Source organism: Cetorhinus maximus, chromosome 10 (genome assembly GCF_964194155.1).
Source record: "Cetorhinus maximus chromosome 10, sCetMax3.hap1.1, whole genome shotgun sequence".
In the NCBI taxonomy this organism is placed as follows: Eukaryota; Metazoa; Chordata; class Chondrichthyes; order Lamniformes; family Cetorhinidae; genus Cetorhinus; species Cetorhinus maximus.
This window is the reverse complement of record NC_135888.1, coordinates 79,521,467-79,538,181: the sequence shown is the minus strand read 5'-3', so window position 1 is coordinate 79,538,181 and position 16,715 is coordinate 79,521,467. Positions and strand designations below refer to the sequence as shown.

General features: G+C 44.5%; 1 protein-coding gene across 1 annotated transcript in view; it reads left to right on the top strand.

The window, feature by feature from the left end:
* The window catches only part of kdm3b (lysine (K)-specific demethylase 3B), a 137,815-nt gene that overhangs the window by 36,348 nt on the left and 84,752 nt on the right, over window positions 1-16,715 (top strand). Inside the window, exons 3-6 of the mRNA XM_078550661.1 lie at window positions 361-474; window positions 5,523-5,625; window positions 13,609-13,733; window positions 16,368-16,499. Of these exons, the coding sequence (XP_078406787.1) occupies window positions 361-474; window positions 5,523-5,625; window positions 13,609-13,733; window positions 16,368-16,499 (474 nt within the window). The remainder of the gene's footprint in view (window positions 1-360; window positions 475-5,522; window positions 5,626-13,608; window positions 13,734-16,367; window positions 16,500-16,715) is intronic.

Sequence of the window (16,715 nt, the reverse complement as noted above, 5' to 3'; positions counted from 1 at the left end):
TGCTTACTTTATGTACGTGGGCTATAGCCAACAAGTCCAGAGGCTGGGTGAATGAGTTTGCTATGTATCTGGAAATATATCTTCTCATTAGTTTGTCCTGATTTTAATTGCAACGGCTAATGGTATTACTGTGATTACTCTTTGCAAGAATGACTAGTCTGTCTTTCCTTCCCTCAGTAACTAAGTATGTGTGTGTTCATTTCTAGTGGTTTCTTGGAATCTGTTTGCAAACTCTGAAATTAAGTGAAGACCAGGCTCATAACACAAAATTATCAATCTGTTAGATCACTGTGTGCTCTATATAGTGCCCTTTTTTGTGATGTGATATGTAATTAATTTTTTTTTGCTTTGTATTTGCAGACTTATAAAGCACTGGTAGATAAAATTGGGTTGGGCTCCATCGTTCCAGTTGAGTTCTTTGGTGACAGGGTCACGAATTTTTCTGCTGATGGTGCTGCTCTTCGACTATTTAAAGTAATTTATTTTTGTTTCATTTAGTATTTTTGCTATGTGTAACTTTTTTCCAGAAAGTAATCAAGTTCACTTAAGCCTATAGCTTTGAATAGTTTTCTTGCTAAGTTCCTTCAATCTTCCAATACCTTGGATGTGTGGATCGTAGTTTTGGAATTTAAGCTTATTCCATATATTAGAAAAAAATAGTTGTGTAGGAATTGGCTGTAAAACTGAGAGCCATCAACCAGTGTAGGTTTTGTTGGCTCCTCTTTACCTGCGCTCATGACAATTGTACTACAAATTGGAATGTGGGTTTCAATTTTGAACTTGCCCTGATCGCCTGTATGTTTATGTAACCAGTTTGGAGAATATAATAACCTGTACTTTAAAATACTAATCTGAACAGTTATTTCAGTGTAATTGAAATGAGTATAATGTGCTTATTTTGAGAGTTCTCTGTCATTACTTAAAGCTGTACTGTCCCAAGACTGGCTTTTGTCTTTTCCAATTCAATAAGATGCAGCCCATGGAAAATCTTGTATTCAGCAACCTGTTCTGATTTGTACTATTTTCACTGAGTGGAGGAGGGGAGAGAGTCTTGACTTTCACATTTGCGTCTTGCATACTATGATGCTGTTGCTGTTCAGATAGAAGTGTTTGAATTCTTGGGAATGGAGGAGTACAAGGCTCTCTCTTTGTTTGAAGAATCAATGAAGATTGTGCAGAGTGCTTTTCCTTACAAATGCTGGAAATCCTATTGGAGTGCAAAGGTTGCTGTCAATGTAACTAAATATTTCATTAATTCACACATGGGTCCGCCCCTTTTTAGATGCAGAAGTTCATTTGTGCACAATTGCTTCCTCTTCTGCAGTGTCCCTTTGCAAACGCAGCTCTCTTAACATTGAAAACAATGTCAGACAATTAACACTTACAAACCTTGTACAAATGCAGCTCCAATTCCCAATGATGGAGAGAAAAGACAATCTGAAACATAGAAAATGCTGGAAACACAGCAGATTAATCAGCATTTGTGGAGAGACGTGGCATTTATTGTTTTGTGCTTGCCCTTTAGAACTGAAAATGAAGAAAACAGACATTTTCATACCATCGGGGGAGAAAGAAGAGAGCAGACGGGAAAGATAGGGAGAAGTATCAGTGTATTAGATGATCATCTGTCAGGAAACGAAAGAAATATCAAATAATTAAAACCTTAAAATGCAGTACACATGAAAAGCTAAGGCAGTGAGAGGCACACCTATGGGGAAGGAACAAGGAGGAGGAACAAATTGTAAATACAGCTTGCGTATCAGGCCTAACACTAGAACAAAAACTGCTGGCAGCACACAGTATAGCCATCAGTTCCAAACTGAGGAAGAAGTGGTGCAGGCCAACCTGATCACTATTCTGACAGAGTGCCTACATGCCAAAGATTAACCCTGTTGCCCCTCCTCTTTCCCAGGCTGACAGAAATCACCAGCATCCCCTCTTATGGAGAAAATATCTTAGAGCTCAAGTCTGAAATCAGTGTTCAATTCACAGGATTGCAGGGTGCTGAGGAGAAATCGATCAAGCAGTTTGCCTTGAGCTTGATTGGCACAGTGGAAGAAATTAATGGTCATGTGGTCAGAATGGCATGGGAATGGTAGGGTTGGCCTTAAACTTACAAGCAGTAGGGAACTCAGAATCACACTAATGAATGTTTGATCTGTCCAAGTGAAAGAGATTGCATTCCAAACAGCAACAAAAACAGCTAGACTAGGAAACGCACTTAAATTGCTATCTCTTTCAAAAAGGGTTTTTGAGATTTTGGACAACGATGTGAGAAACAGTGAATGAATAGATGTCACATCTCTTGCGATTGGGTGAGAAGGGCAGCTGGAAGTTGGGGTAGTGGAAGAGTGGAGCAGAATATTGTGGGAAAGGAAAGGACAAAATATGTTGAGTCATTAGATCATGTGGCAAAATGTTCTGGTGAATACTGAGACCTATTGGTAGGAAGTTGAGGACTGGATGGGGGTGGGGAGGGCAAGGGGAGTGGTGGTGATGGGTAGTAATTCCTGTTATGTTCTGAGAAATTTTGGAGAGGAATGGGCCAATCAAGGGGTATCTCTTGAGAATCCTTACTGAACGAAAAGGACAATGTGGAAACTATGGTTTTCAAACCAGAATCGTCAGAATAGTTCAAAGAGAAGCTGAAAAAGGAATGGAGTCTTTGTAAAGCAGGGAGGAAAGAAGTGTGCTCTAGATAGTTGTGGGAGTCAGTGCGCTTGTCTTAGTTGTTTGAAAAGCCTGTTGCCAGAGTAACAACTCCAAAATGAGAAGAACAAGTGAATGGAAATTGGAAGCATGACAAATTAAGTATTCTCAATCAGAACAGAAGTAGCACCAACACAATTATCGATGTAAGGACAGAATAGATCTGAGAAGGAACCCGAGTAACATTGAAACAGTGTGTTTAACACTGCCTACAAAAAAATGCATATCTGGGACCTGCATGGACTCCCAAAGCTTACATCCTTTACCTGGAACAAGATAGCCTAGTTAAGATAAGTCATTGAAATCGAGTACTTTCGGCAGACAGTAAACAGTAATACTAGACAGTGATAAGTTGAAAATCTTTTTGATGGAACCTTGAGTGCCAGAGAGTCTCCCAGGGGAGACTTGGAAGTGTATAGTGGAATGTATGTTTCTGAGTGAAGAGATTATTATTAGAGCTGGAGAACCTGAAATAGCCTGAACTTTGAGGGTAATGGAAGTCACAGGTGTAGATCCAGAGGCTGGAAAGAATTTGATTGAGATAATACAGAATAGTTTGGTGGGACAGGATCGAGCTGAAGGAATTGGTGTACCAGGATAGCCTTGTTGTATATCTTGCAGAAGAGTTAAAAGACCAGTTAAGCGGGGTGGGGCAACTGAGGCTGGATCTGGTGGTGGCAGTGGGTGGAATTTCTGAATGAGATGCTATTAGTAACTGGGCAGTAATGGTTTGGTATTCAGTAATGCAGTCATGGGGATAAGAGTCATTGGAGATTGGAATTTGACTTTAACCAGGTGGCGGTCCTGCTGCAAGTATCAGCAGTGCTTTTTTTATAAGCAGATTTGGTGATTAAGTTTATGATTCATGATAGAGAGTTATGTTTTGACTCTCACCCATTTACTGTCCTTTTCCATTGGTGTGTTGTGGCAATACAAGCTAAATGGTACAATTTTCAATGAGGTGGAGGATCAGAGACTTGGAAGCCTACAAGCACGAATATTTGAAGGTGGCAGGACAAGCTGAGAAGGATGTTAAAAAGGCATATTGGACCTTTGATTTCTTAAATAAAGGCATAGAGTTCAAAAGCAAGGAAGTTATGCCAAATGTTTAAAAAGTAATGGTTAGGCCCCATCTGGAATATTGTGGACGATTCTGGGCACCCACACATTCAGAAAGATTTCAAGGCCTTGGAGAGGCTGCAGTGGAGATTTACTAGAATGGTACCAGGGTTGAGAAATTTCAGTTCTTTGGAGAGACTAGAGAAGCAGGGATTGTTCTCCTTGGAGCGGAGAAGGTCAAGGGGTGATTTAATATGTGTTCAAAGTCATGAAGGTTTTTCATAGAGTAAATGAGGAGCAATTAGTTTCCAGTGACAGAAGGATTGGTAATCAGGGAATAAAGATTTAAGGTAATTGCAAAAGAACCAAATGTGACATGAGGGAAGAAAATTACTGAGCAAGTTGTTATCTGGAATGCACTGCCTGAAGGGATGGTAGAAACAGATTTGGCAGTAACTGAAAAGGCAGTTGAATAAATACTTGAAGGGGAAAAACAATTATAGAACAATGGGGAAAGAGCAGGGTACTGGAACGAATTGGTTAGCTCTTTCCAAGAACTGTCACAGATACAATGAGCTGAATGGCATCCTGTGCTTTGTGATTTTATGCTAACTATTCTTTTGTTTCTTCAAATTCTTCATTCCACGATAACATCTGTGATTTCTTTCCCCCCCCTCAACATCCCCTTTTTCTTCAGGCCCTGTTAGTACGTTTGTTCCTGTTTCATTTTACAATTCTGAGAAGGGTGTTCAGCTTGTTCTTTCCTTAGATGTTGACTGACTTCCTCTATTTCCAGTATTTTTTGTTTTACTCCTGGTGAAGATGGCTAGCTGAGATGATCAGATCTTGCTTTGACTGCTTTTTCACTAAAATGATGGCTGGTGTTTTGCCAAGGCTGGAAAAGGAGTGGTTTTAGGGGGCAGGGGGTGTTACTGCTTTGGCCAGTTAAGTGGCTCCCACTGGGCTGCCTGCCTCCAGCTGCTTCTGGCTTAATCCCCGGCTTCTCAGCAGACTCAGTAGCGCCAATGGGAGCGGAGCGGTGGCCACTGCACCTTGAGGAAGGGTACCCTCAAAACTGGGTAAGTGGAATCCGGACTCACTAGGGCCAGTCACTGGCCCCGGTGAGGGAAAAGGGTTGCTGAAGGCATGTGGCACTGATGCTGCCAGAACCCCCTTTGTGGGCCGCAGAGTGCATAAAGGGGAGGTTTGCGCCCCCGCAACCTTGCTGGAAGGCCACCAGTTTCCCACAATGCAGAGGGCCCCATTGCCAACAGGTGGGAAGAAAACTTCAATTGGCCACTTAAGTGGCTCAACTGGGCCCCAAATAAACGCCTGCCACCTTTCCTGTTGTTGACAAAATGGCATGGTGGCGGGAAGGCATTGGGTATGCAATCCCATGCCATCTTGCTGGCCTTCCTGCTTCTGAACCCATCCCTAAAGAACCCGTAAAGTGCAGCCCAATGATACAGACCAGATGTGACCACAGGTAGAATCAAGAAAGGATACAGAAGTGCAAGAAGTATTGTTGAAGTCATGCTGATAACATTCTATGCATATAACTGGACAACACAGCTCTCTCAGTTGCATGGTGTTTTCAAAAACCTCATTTACAATCTAAACCTGCCAACATGACATTTTGCACCATGGTGTGGATTGGCAGAATACTGACATTTCTGCTTAGTTGTTTAAAAGCTTTTTAATCGATTTTGATATTAATTTTTCCTCACTTATCATTTTTCTATTTCTGTTTTAAGGAGGATACTGACAGCTTGAATCCCATTGTCCAGGATAATCAAAAACTTCAGGAATCAATGAAATCTTGGATCAGAGAAAAGAAAATTCAAGAGATACTCAGAGGTATTGTAGACAGAAGCAGTATTATTGCATGCTAAATTATAAACTCTTTTTAAAAAATAAATCAAGGATTCTCCAGAAGCAAATTTGTGGTTAATTCTTTGAAGCTAAGCATGGAATGTTATGTTTTACCTACCAGCATTGGTTGTGGAATCACCCAAAATGATTTTTAAAATTTCAGTAACTTGCCATTGGCTCAGTGCCAATACAAGTGTCATTATGTTTTGGTTTAAATAAAGGGAGAGGAAAATTGATGTGAAATGTCTCATGAAAAGAACATTCTTATATAAACACAATCCCCCTCTCAACCTCCACCGTGGGGCCCAACATCACAGATGGCAGTATTCAGCCAATTCAATTCACTCCAGGTGATATCAAGAAATGGCTGAAGGCACTGGATATTGCAATGGTCCTGACAACATTCCAGAAATAGTACTGAAGACTTGTGCTCCAGAACTTGCTGCACCCCTAGCCAAGCTGTTCAAGTACAGCTACAACGCTGGCATCTAGCTGGCAATGTGGAAAATTGCCCAGGTATGCCCTGTACACAAAAAGCAGGACAAATCCAACCCGGCCAAATACTGCCCTACTTTTCATCATCAGTAAAGTGATGGAAGGGGTCATTAGGCAGCACTTGCTTAGCAATAACCTGCTCACTGACACTCAGTTTGGGTTCCACCAAGGTCACTTGGCTCCTGACCTCACTACAGCCTTGGTTCAAACTTGGACAGAAGAGCTGAACTCCAAAGGTGAGGTGAGAGTGGCTGCCCTTGAAATCAAGGCAGCATTTGACCGAGTGTGGCATCAAGGCGCCCTAGCAAAACTGGAGCCATGGGAATCGGGGAAAACTCTCTGCTGTTTGGAGTCGTACCTAGCACAAAAAAAGATGGTTGTGGTTGTTGGAGGTCAATCATCTCAGTTCCAAGAGTCCTTCAGGATAGTGTCCTAGGCCCAGCCATCTTCAGCTGCCTCATCAATGACCTTCGTCATAAGGTCAGAAGTGGGGATGTTCACTGATGATCATCGCCATTCCCTACTCCTGAGATACTGAAGCAGTCCATGTCCAAATGCAGCAAGACCTGGATAATATCCAGACTTGGGCTGACGAGTGGCAAGTAACATTCACTCCACACAAGTGCCAGACAATGACCATCTCCAACAAGAGAGAATCTAACCATCAGCCCTTAACATTCAATGGCATTAACATTGCAGGAGCCCCCACTATCAACATCCTGGGGTTACCATTGACCAGAAACTGAACTGGACTAGCCATATAAATACTGTGGTCAGAGGCTCGGAATCCTGCAGCGAGTAACTTACCTCCTGACTCCCCAAAGCCCACCCACCATCTACAAGGCACAAGTCAGGAGTGTGATGGAATACTCTTCACTTACCTGGATGAGTGCAGCTCCCACAACACTCAAGGAGTTTGACACCATCCAGGACAAAGCAGCCTGCTTGATTGGCACCCCATCCACAAATATTCACTCCGTCCACCACCGACGCACTGTGACAGCAATGTGTACCACTACAAGATGCACTGCAGGAACTCTCCAAGGCTCCTTAGGCAGCAGATTCCAAACCCACGACGGCTACTATCTAGAAGGACAGGGGCAGCAGACACATGAGAGCACCGTCACCTGGAAGTTCCCTTCCAAGTCACTCACCATCCTGACTTGGAAATATATCGCTGGGGTGTGGGCTTTGTTGGGCATTTATTGCCCATCTCTAGTTGCCCTTGAGAATGCGATGGTGAGTTGCTTTCTTGAACAGCTGCAGTCCATGTGGTGTGGGTACACCCACAGTGCTGTTAGGAAGGGAGTTCCAGGATTTTGACTCAGCAACAGTGGAGAGCGGCAATATATTTCCAAGTCAGGATGGTGAGCGACTTGGAGAGGAGCTTCTAGGTGGTGGTGTTCCCATCTGTCTGCTGCCCTTGTCCTTCTAGATGGTAATGGTAGTGGAAGGTGCTGTCTGAGGACCTTTAGTGAATTTCTGCAGTGCATCTTGTAGATGGTACACACTGCTGCTATTGTTTGCCAGTGGTGGAGGGAGTGAATGTTTGTGGATGTGGTGCCAATCAAGCGGGCTGCTTGAGTGTTGTGGGAGCTGCACTCATCCAGGTAAGTGTCGAGTATTCCATCACACTCCTGACTTGTGCCTTGTAGATGGTGGATAAGCTCTGGGGAGTCAGGAGGTGAGTTAATCGTTGCATGATTCCTAGCCTCTCACCTGCTCTTGTAGCCACAGTATTTATATGGCTAGGCTAGTCCAGTTCAGTTCCTGATCAATGGTAAGCTCCCCTCAAGGATGTTGATAGTGGGGGATTCAGTGATGGTAATGCCTTTGAACATCAAGGGGCAATGGTTGGATTCTCTCTTGTTGGAGATGGTCATTGCCTGACACTTGAGTGGTGCGAATGTTACTTGCCACTTGTCAGCACCAACCTGGATATTGTACAGGTCTTACTGCATTTGGACATAGACTGCTTCAGTATCTGAGGAGTCGCAAGTGGTACTGAACATTGTGCAATCATCAACAAATATCCCCACTTCTGACCTTAAGATGGAAGGAAGGTCATTGATGAAGCAGCTGAAGATGGTTGGGCTGAGGACACTACCCTGAGGAACTCATGCAGTGATGTCCTGGAGCTGAGATGGCTGACCTCGAACAACCACAACCTTCTTCCTTTGTGCTAGATATGACTCCAGCCAGCGGAGAGTTTTCTCCCTGATCTCCATTGACTCCAGTTTTGCTAGGGCTCATCGATGCCACACACTGTCAAATGCTGCCTTGATGTCAAGGACAGTCATTCTCACCTCACCTCGGGAGTTCAGCTCTTTTGTCCATGTTTGAAGCTGGAGCTGAGTGGCCCTGGCGGAACCCAAACTGGGCGTCAATGAGCAGGTTATTGCTAAGCAAGTGCCACTTGATAGCACTATTGATGACCCCTTCCATCACTTTACTGACGATCGAGAGTAGACTAATGGGGCAGTAATTGGCCCGGTTGGATTTGTCCTGCATTTTGTGTACAAGACATACCTGGCCAATTTTCCACATAGCCGGGTAGATGCCAGTGTTGTAGCTGTACTGGAACAGTTTGCTATGGGCACGGCAAGTTATGGAGCACAAGTCTTCAGTACTATTACCAGAATATTGTCAGGCCCCTTAGCCTTTGCAGTATCCAGTGCCTTCAGCAGTTTCTTGATGATATGTCGAGTGAATCGAATTGGCTGAAGACTGGCACCTGTGATGTTGGACACCTCCAGAGGAGGCCGAGATGGATCAACCACATGGCACATGAAGATTGTTGTGAATGCTTCAGCCTTACCTTTTGCATTGATGTGCTGGGCTCCTCCATCATTGAGGATGGGGATATTTGTGGAGCCTCCTCCTCCAGTGAGTTGTTTAATTGTCCACCACCATCCACGACTGGATGTGGCAGAACTGCAGAGCTTAGATCTGACCTGTTGGTTGTGGGATCACTTAGCCCTGTCTATCACCTGCTTATGCTGTTTGGCATGCAGGTAGTCCTGTGTTATAGCTCCATCAGGTTGACACCTCATTTTTAGGTATGCCTGGTGCCGCTCCTGGCATGCCCTCCTGCACTCTTCATTGAACCAGGGTTGATCCCCTGGCTTGATGGTAATGGTAGAGTGGGGGATATGCTGGCCCATGAGGTTACAGATTGTGTTCGAGTACAACTCTGCTGCCTCTGATGGCCCACAGCGCCGCATGGATGACCAGTCTTGAGTTGCCAGATCTGTTTGAAATCTACCCCGTTTAGCACAGTGGTAGATGGAGGGTATCCTCAATGTGAAGGCGGGACTTCGTCTCCACAACGACTGTGTGGTGGCCACTCCTACCCATTCTGCCATGGACAGATGCACCAGCAGCAGGTAGGTTGGTGAGGATGAGGTCAAGTATGTTTTTCACTCTTGTTGGCTCCCTCTCACCCGCCGTAGACCCAGTCTACCAGCTATGTCATTTAGGACTCGGCCTGCTCGGTCAATAGTGGTGCTACCGAGCCACTCTTGGTGGTAGACATTGAAGTCCCCCACCCAGAGTATATTCTAGCGCCCTTGCCACCAGGGCTTCCTCCAAGTGGTGTTCAACTTGGAGGAGCACTGATTCATCAGCTGAGGGAGGACGGTACGTGGTAACCAGCAGGAGATCTCCTTGCCCATGTTTGACCTGATGCCATGAGACTCCATGGGGTCTGGAGTTGATGTTGAGGATTCCCAGGGCAATTCCCTCCTGACTGTATACCGCTGTGCCGCCGCCACTGCTGGGTCTGTCCTCCCAGTGGGGCAGAACGTACCCAGGGATGGCGATGATGGTGCCTGAGACATTACCTGTAAGGTATGATTCCGTGAGGATAACTATGTTAGGCTATTACTTGACTAGTGTGTGAGACAGCTCTCCCAATTTTGACACTAGCCCCCAGATGTTAGTAAGGAGGACTTCGCAGGGTCGACAGGGCTGAGATTGCCATTGTCACTTCCGGTGCCAGGTGGTCCGTCCGGTTTCATTCCTTTTTCCTGTTGCAACTGAATGGCTTGCTAGGCCATTTCTGAGGGCATTTAAGAGTCAACCACATTGCTGTGGGTCTGGAGGCCAGGCCCACAGCACTAAGGGTGACAGATTTCCTTCTCTAAAGAACATTAGTGAACCAGATGGATTTTGGCAACAATCCAGATTTTTATTGAATTCAAATTCCGCCATCTGCCATGGCAGTATTCGAACCTGGGTCCCCAGAGCATTACCCTGGGTCTCTGGATCACTGGTCCGGCGACAATAGCACTACGCCATCACCTTGTGGGTGTACCCTACACCAGATGGTCTGCAACGGTTCAAGAAAGCAGCTCACCACCACTTTCTCGAGGGCAATTAGGGATGTCAATAAATGCTGGCCTAGCCAGCAACACCCAATTGTTCAATTTCATCCATACACCATGGATCTTCCCTCTTTTAATTGCTTAAAAGTCTCCCATAGCCTTCGGATTGCCTTCACTCGCCATGGTGTAACTTTCCCAAGGGTTTTACAGCAAGAATAATGGCATAAAATGTGGGTGTTCACATCAGTTCACTGATTCTGATTGATTTCCATCTGTGAAACTTTAGCACACCCTGTGGAGGAGTGGGGAATCACTGAACGCAACTTTGGACTTCCACATTTAACTGCAGGTGTGCAGACTCCAGGAGTTGCTGTCAATTTCACAGAGTAACGTTGACAGTCTCAACGCTGTTACAACTGCAAAATCAGGGCTTTTGTGTCAGTTAGCTGCTGTGAAATTATGGACCTTCTGAAGCTACTTTCCTACACTATGTTTGGCCTATTAAAATTTCTTGGCTCTGCATCGTTTTGCCATTTCTGATCTGTTCCATTGCATTAAATTCATAAAATTAAGAGTTGGGGGAATGTGTAGTTTATGGTTATTTGAGGTATTTACCTAATGTGTAACTGATCTGAATATAGTTAACAAAATCCCTGCAAGTCCAACCACTGCTCCAAATTGTCTGAATTGTCTCTATACCTCCACTTCCCCAATCCACTAATGTTGTAGCCTTCCAGCGATTATTGCGTCAGGCTACAACCATATACTTAATCTGGATTACAGAAGAATGCAACTGAAGTCGACAACAGTTTTTAAAGATGGAGTTAATTGGAGGTTTTGTCCCAAAAGAAGGAATTTTTCATTTACTTGTGCTCTTTGTTTTGGTTGCTTGTGTTCGACATACTCATTTGTGTTTATTACAAGAGATCTGGTAACGACAAAGAAAAATCAACTGAAGGTGGGGAAACTTGCAGCAGTGCGCTAGCACCAAATCAAAGCCCATTGAGATTAGGAAAATAAAATAAATTAAATATTAAGATATGAAAACAGACTTGTAGAGGGGAAAAGACAACTGGAGGAAATTCACAAGTTAGAAGCCAGACGTTGGTTGATTATGGAAATAAACCATGAGATAGTGCCCACTGGATAGCCTGAAGCATTGAGAGTTATGTGGGTCATCTCGGTGCTTTTTTCCCCTCTGGAAACCACTGGGTTATTTTGCAATACATTTATTCTACTTATACACTTATACACATTGTCAAATGCCAAATTTTCATTTCTCCCCCTGTTAGTTTTAGTAAATGTTTTTGCTCATCAGTTAAGTCTGTTACATACAACAACTTGTATTTTTTAACACTTTGAAGATAGAAAACAGTTCAAACTACTTTGGATAGTGCACGAAAGATGGATAAAAGGGATTTTTTAAAACGTGAATGCTGAGCCACGGTGCAAGAGTTAGAAGAACTGATTGATGATCTGCAATTCTACAGTATCTCATAACTAGATTCTATGAGGAAGGAGAATGGATGTGTGTTCCCTAGCCAATAGGAGAAGTTTCTGCTTTGTTGCATTAGATAAATAGTATTAGCACAGAAAACAGCAAATCACATTAGCTAGGATGTTCTGTGCTCGCTGGTGTTGGGCATGTTCGGTGATGTAAGCGGACAATATGACGTGAAATCAGTTTGCAATCATCCGCTCAGCCCGCCAATGGTGGGCTGTGTTTCTCGCCATCGGACGTCAAGAACTTCATTGTAATCCATCTGCATGTCATTATTAGGCCAGCCCACCAGAATTGCCACCCCCCCCTCACCACAGCACATAAGTGACGTGTACCTGGCAGGCTGCACTTTGCTTGGGACTTCAAGGCTTCTTTGCCTACCTTGCTTCAGACAGCACTCGCAGTAATCAACGCCAGGCTTCACTGCACCACATCACTTTTAGGGAGACTCACAGTAGGTCTCTACCTACAGATCAGCCATATGTAGGTAGCTTTTCAATGGCTGCAGGGCCTAGGGCTTGCTTGGCGAAGAGGGAGAAGTGGCCTCAGGCAAGGGAAGAGGCTGCAGGGTGAGGGCTGTACTGGGGAAGGAGGGTAACCCAGGGTGTGTGTGGCGGCACATTGATCTGTGCAAGTGGCCTCAAGATGGTGAGGGCTGAGGAGGCAGTTTCCAGAGGAGATGAGGCCAGATGGAGATGTGAGGGTATATGTGTTAGAATGGGTGGTGATGTCCCTTGAGCTGGCAGTGAGTGAGATGTCAGTGAATGTGTGATGTGCTTGAGTGTATGAGTTGAGAGTGATGAGATGGTTGCCATACTCTGGCTGCACTGATGAGATCATTCATCCTCTATCTGCATTGGATGGCCAACGTCTTCGCTGCAACATTGGCACTGATCACACTGCCATTGCCTACCAAGCCTGGTTGGTCATGTCATTGCCCATCCTGCAGCCAGAGCGGGAGTGGAGGACATCGCAGCAAGCCTCCACGGCGTCCAAAAGGCGTACCAGTGACACATCACTAACCTGGGGGCTGTAGTCTTTTTGCCTTTCGTGGACATCTTCCCTACAGTAGTGCTGAGCTGGAAGCACTGAGATGTGTACGCGCATTAGGACTTTAAACATGGTGCCTTGCGTGATGAAGCGGCGAGGTGATGGCGTGGTGGGTGAATGACAGCCCGTCCACCGTTTAAGTGGCGTGTTCCCGGGAATGCATAACTAATGGTTTGGGATGATTTGGCTTGAAAACCCGCCATTGCGGCCAGCGAGTAAACCTTCGTTTTACCTGCCCGCTACTGCACTTTGTGCAAACCTGGGACAATTCTGCCCAGTGAGCTCCTAATCCCCATCAGTTGATAGTGGAGGCTGTTTCCTTGAAAAGAGTTTCTTTAATCTGCCACAATGTTTTAGGTGGTTTCCAGTTGTTGTGATTTTTGTTCATTGTTCCCAGTGTTCCCATTAAGCTTCATATGGCCGCACAAAAAATTTTAAAGGAATTTCTCATAAAAAATTGGCCATGCACAACAACTAAATTTTAAAAGGAACATCCATTGCTCTGTTGTAACCATGTGTATGTTAGGAGTTGGAATGCTGGCTAAGTTATTGCATTTTCCATAAACTTTCATTTTACTGCTGCATTACATCTTTTAGGTCCGTACAGTTTGCAGGGGAACAGAGTGAAGATCTACCAACCAGATTGTTCTGAAGAATGGATCTTTGCAGTTGTTGCACATCATGACCCTGCTACACGCACCATGATGGTTACCACAGAACAGGTACAATATGGTATAAAAACAGAAAATGCTGGAAAAACTCAGCAGGTCTGACAGCATCTGTGGAGAGAAAAACAGAGTTAACGTTTTGAGACTGCATGACTCTTCTGCAGAGCTAAAGAGAAGTAGAAATGTGATGGAATTTATACTGTTAAAGGTGGTGGAGCAGGTAAAGCAGGATAGAAGGATAGATGGGGGCCAAGGAGAGATTGACAGAGATGTCAACGACTCAAGGCAAAGGGAGTGTTAATGGCAGTGGTAAGGGCTAAAGAAGGTGCTGATGGTGGGATAAAGGTAAGAAAGCAGAATGTGTTAATAGCAGAACAAGGGTCAGCACTCTGAAAGAACAACATAGAATAAGTGACAGAAGTGGGGGAGGGAGCAGTAATTGGGGAAAATGGATAAAAAAGGGGGGATTAAAAAAAGGGATAAAATAATGAATGAAAATTTAAACAAGTAAATAAAAAATAAATTTGAAAAAAAGGGGATTTAAAAAGGGGTGAAAATAGAAGAGAGTGTTCATGGCCTGAAGTTGTTGAACTCAATATTGTGTCTGGAAGGTTATAAAGTGCCTAATTGGAAGATGAAGTGCTGTTCCTCCAGTTTGCATTGGGCTTCACTGGAAAATTGCGGCAGGGCAAGGATGGACGTGTGGGCATGAGAGCAGGATGGTGTGTTGAAATGGCAAGTGACAGGAAGGCCTGGGTCATGCTTGCGGACAGACCAGAGGTGTTCCGCAAAGTGGTCACCCAGTCCTGTTTGTGGATTTTGGGAAGGAGGTTGAAGTGTGGCCTGTCCAGGTTTGGGAGACTGAGGTTGGAAGCTGTGGAGGGAAGACCTCCAGAGGAGCTGAGGTCAGTGACAGTCCTGGAAACAATGGCTTGATGTTCGGTGGTGGGGTCATGGCCCAGGGGGTGTTAGGAAGAAGTGTCTGAGAGTTGGTGCTCAGCCTCTGCAAGATAGAGGTCAGTATGGCAGACAACAACAGTATCACCCTTGATGGCAGGTTTGACAACAAAGTCAGGGTTGGACCTAGGAGAACGGAGTGTAGCAAGTTCAGAAGGAGACAGGTTGGAGTGGGTGAGAGGAGCAAAGAAATTGAGACGGCCAATGTCATGCCGACAATTCTCAGTGAAAAGATCAAGAGCAGGTAAGAGGCCAGAGGGAGGGGCCCAGGTAGAGGGAGAATACTGGAGGCAGGTGAAAAGATCCGTTGAACAGGGGGAGGATTCCTGCCCAAAGAAGTGAACACAGAGATGAAGGCGGCAGAAGAGTTCAGCATCGTGCCAAGCACGAAATTCATTTGAGGTGAGGGTATAAGGGTATGAAACTGAGTCATTTACTGAGTACAGAACATTCAGCAGCAGAGAGGGGAAGGTCAGAGGGTATGGTGAATACATGGCAAGGGCTGGGATTAGAAGAAGTGATGGGGACAGAGGGATAGGAAGAGGTGGAGGGTCCTGGATGGCCATTGGTATTGATATGATGCTGACTTTAAGCATGTTATAGTTTGCCTTCCCATTTCATATGTTTCACCCAGAAGGTACAAATTTGCATTTCAGGGTTGTCTAGGATTTGATTAATTTTCCTTTAGTTGGAGAAAGTTAGCCTCAGCCCTTGGTTAGATGTTGTGGGCATTTAATGTTTACCTTGAGGGGTGTAGTGCAGGGTGAGTAACATTATTCATGTTGCCATTAGAGAGGTCTTTGTCCATGTTCTCCTTGCCTAGGGTTTTATGTGGATGTTAAATTTGAAGGCAGTAAGAGAGTATGGGGAGCACTGATGAAAAATGTGAACTGATGATAACATTGAACCAAGAAGTGTACTACATTCTCAGAAGTAAGAGAGCCCCACTGGAATAATCATGGATTATGGAAAGCACCATAGCTGTTCTGAAGGTCTTGAGGATTTTGTGGAAACATTTCAAATCCAAAATGAGGCAGCTGTATAGCAGCAGGCGACTGGGCTCACTGATGTGACAGGGCTGAGAAATGGAGAGAACTACTGTTATTTATGAAGTAAAGCCCCAATAGTGAAAGATCACAAGAAAATAAACTTGAGGAAGGATAGTTTGGCACATCTTCTAGAAAGACCTAAGGTCTTATCCTTGCAACTGTTACTGGCCAGCTAACTGATGAAAAAATGTTTGGTGTTTGACATTCTGGTCGTCTTCAACTTTTGCTGCAGATCCTTTTTTGTATTTGGCGATTGTCAAAAAGAGTTGAAAAATGCAAAGAATTTGAAATTTGTTAAAATTCCACAAGAATGATATTTTTTCTTCCATCCCCACAAAAAACCTGAAAAAATATTGGGATTTTCTGGCCCTGCCCGCCGCAAGGATTGTCCGGTCCCACTAAAATCGATGGACTTTTGGCTGGGCCCCGAATCTCCCACGGCTGGTCCTGCCATGACGGGGCCGGAAAATCCCGGCCATTGTCTCCGCCTTAACACTTGAAACTGTGTGATCATATGATATTGAATTCACAGACTCTATTAAAATGGGATTCACGTAATGTGCAACATCTAATTTGGCAGTAGCTCTGTCTTCAGGTCACTGTCGACCCTGGGCAGTAAATATCTCACTATATTTAAGGGCGTGTAAATATGTTTCTGTTGCTGACTTGTCTTTCATAATAGGAACAGCAGACGAAAAATGTTGACCCTTTGCGGATTTATATAACACTTGTGGATGAAGCGCTTCAATTACTTAAAGGAGAAGTTGGGATCCTGTCTAAAAGCATAGAGCCAAATGAAAGCAATGCAGCAATGGTGAGTGTTTATAAGTTCTTCTTGTAATTTTTAAAGGGCTATCCAGTCACTCTATTTTCCACTATTGGCCTGTACCCACATGCCAGGTGGTGATCGGTTGCTATGCTTCTGCTACTTCTTCGATCCATAATGAAGGACTATTGAAACTTTCCTTCCCCTTGTACTGAGGAGTTGAGCCTTTGAAGGGCCCCCTGCTCAAAATAGAGTTTTAAGCTT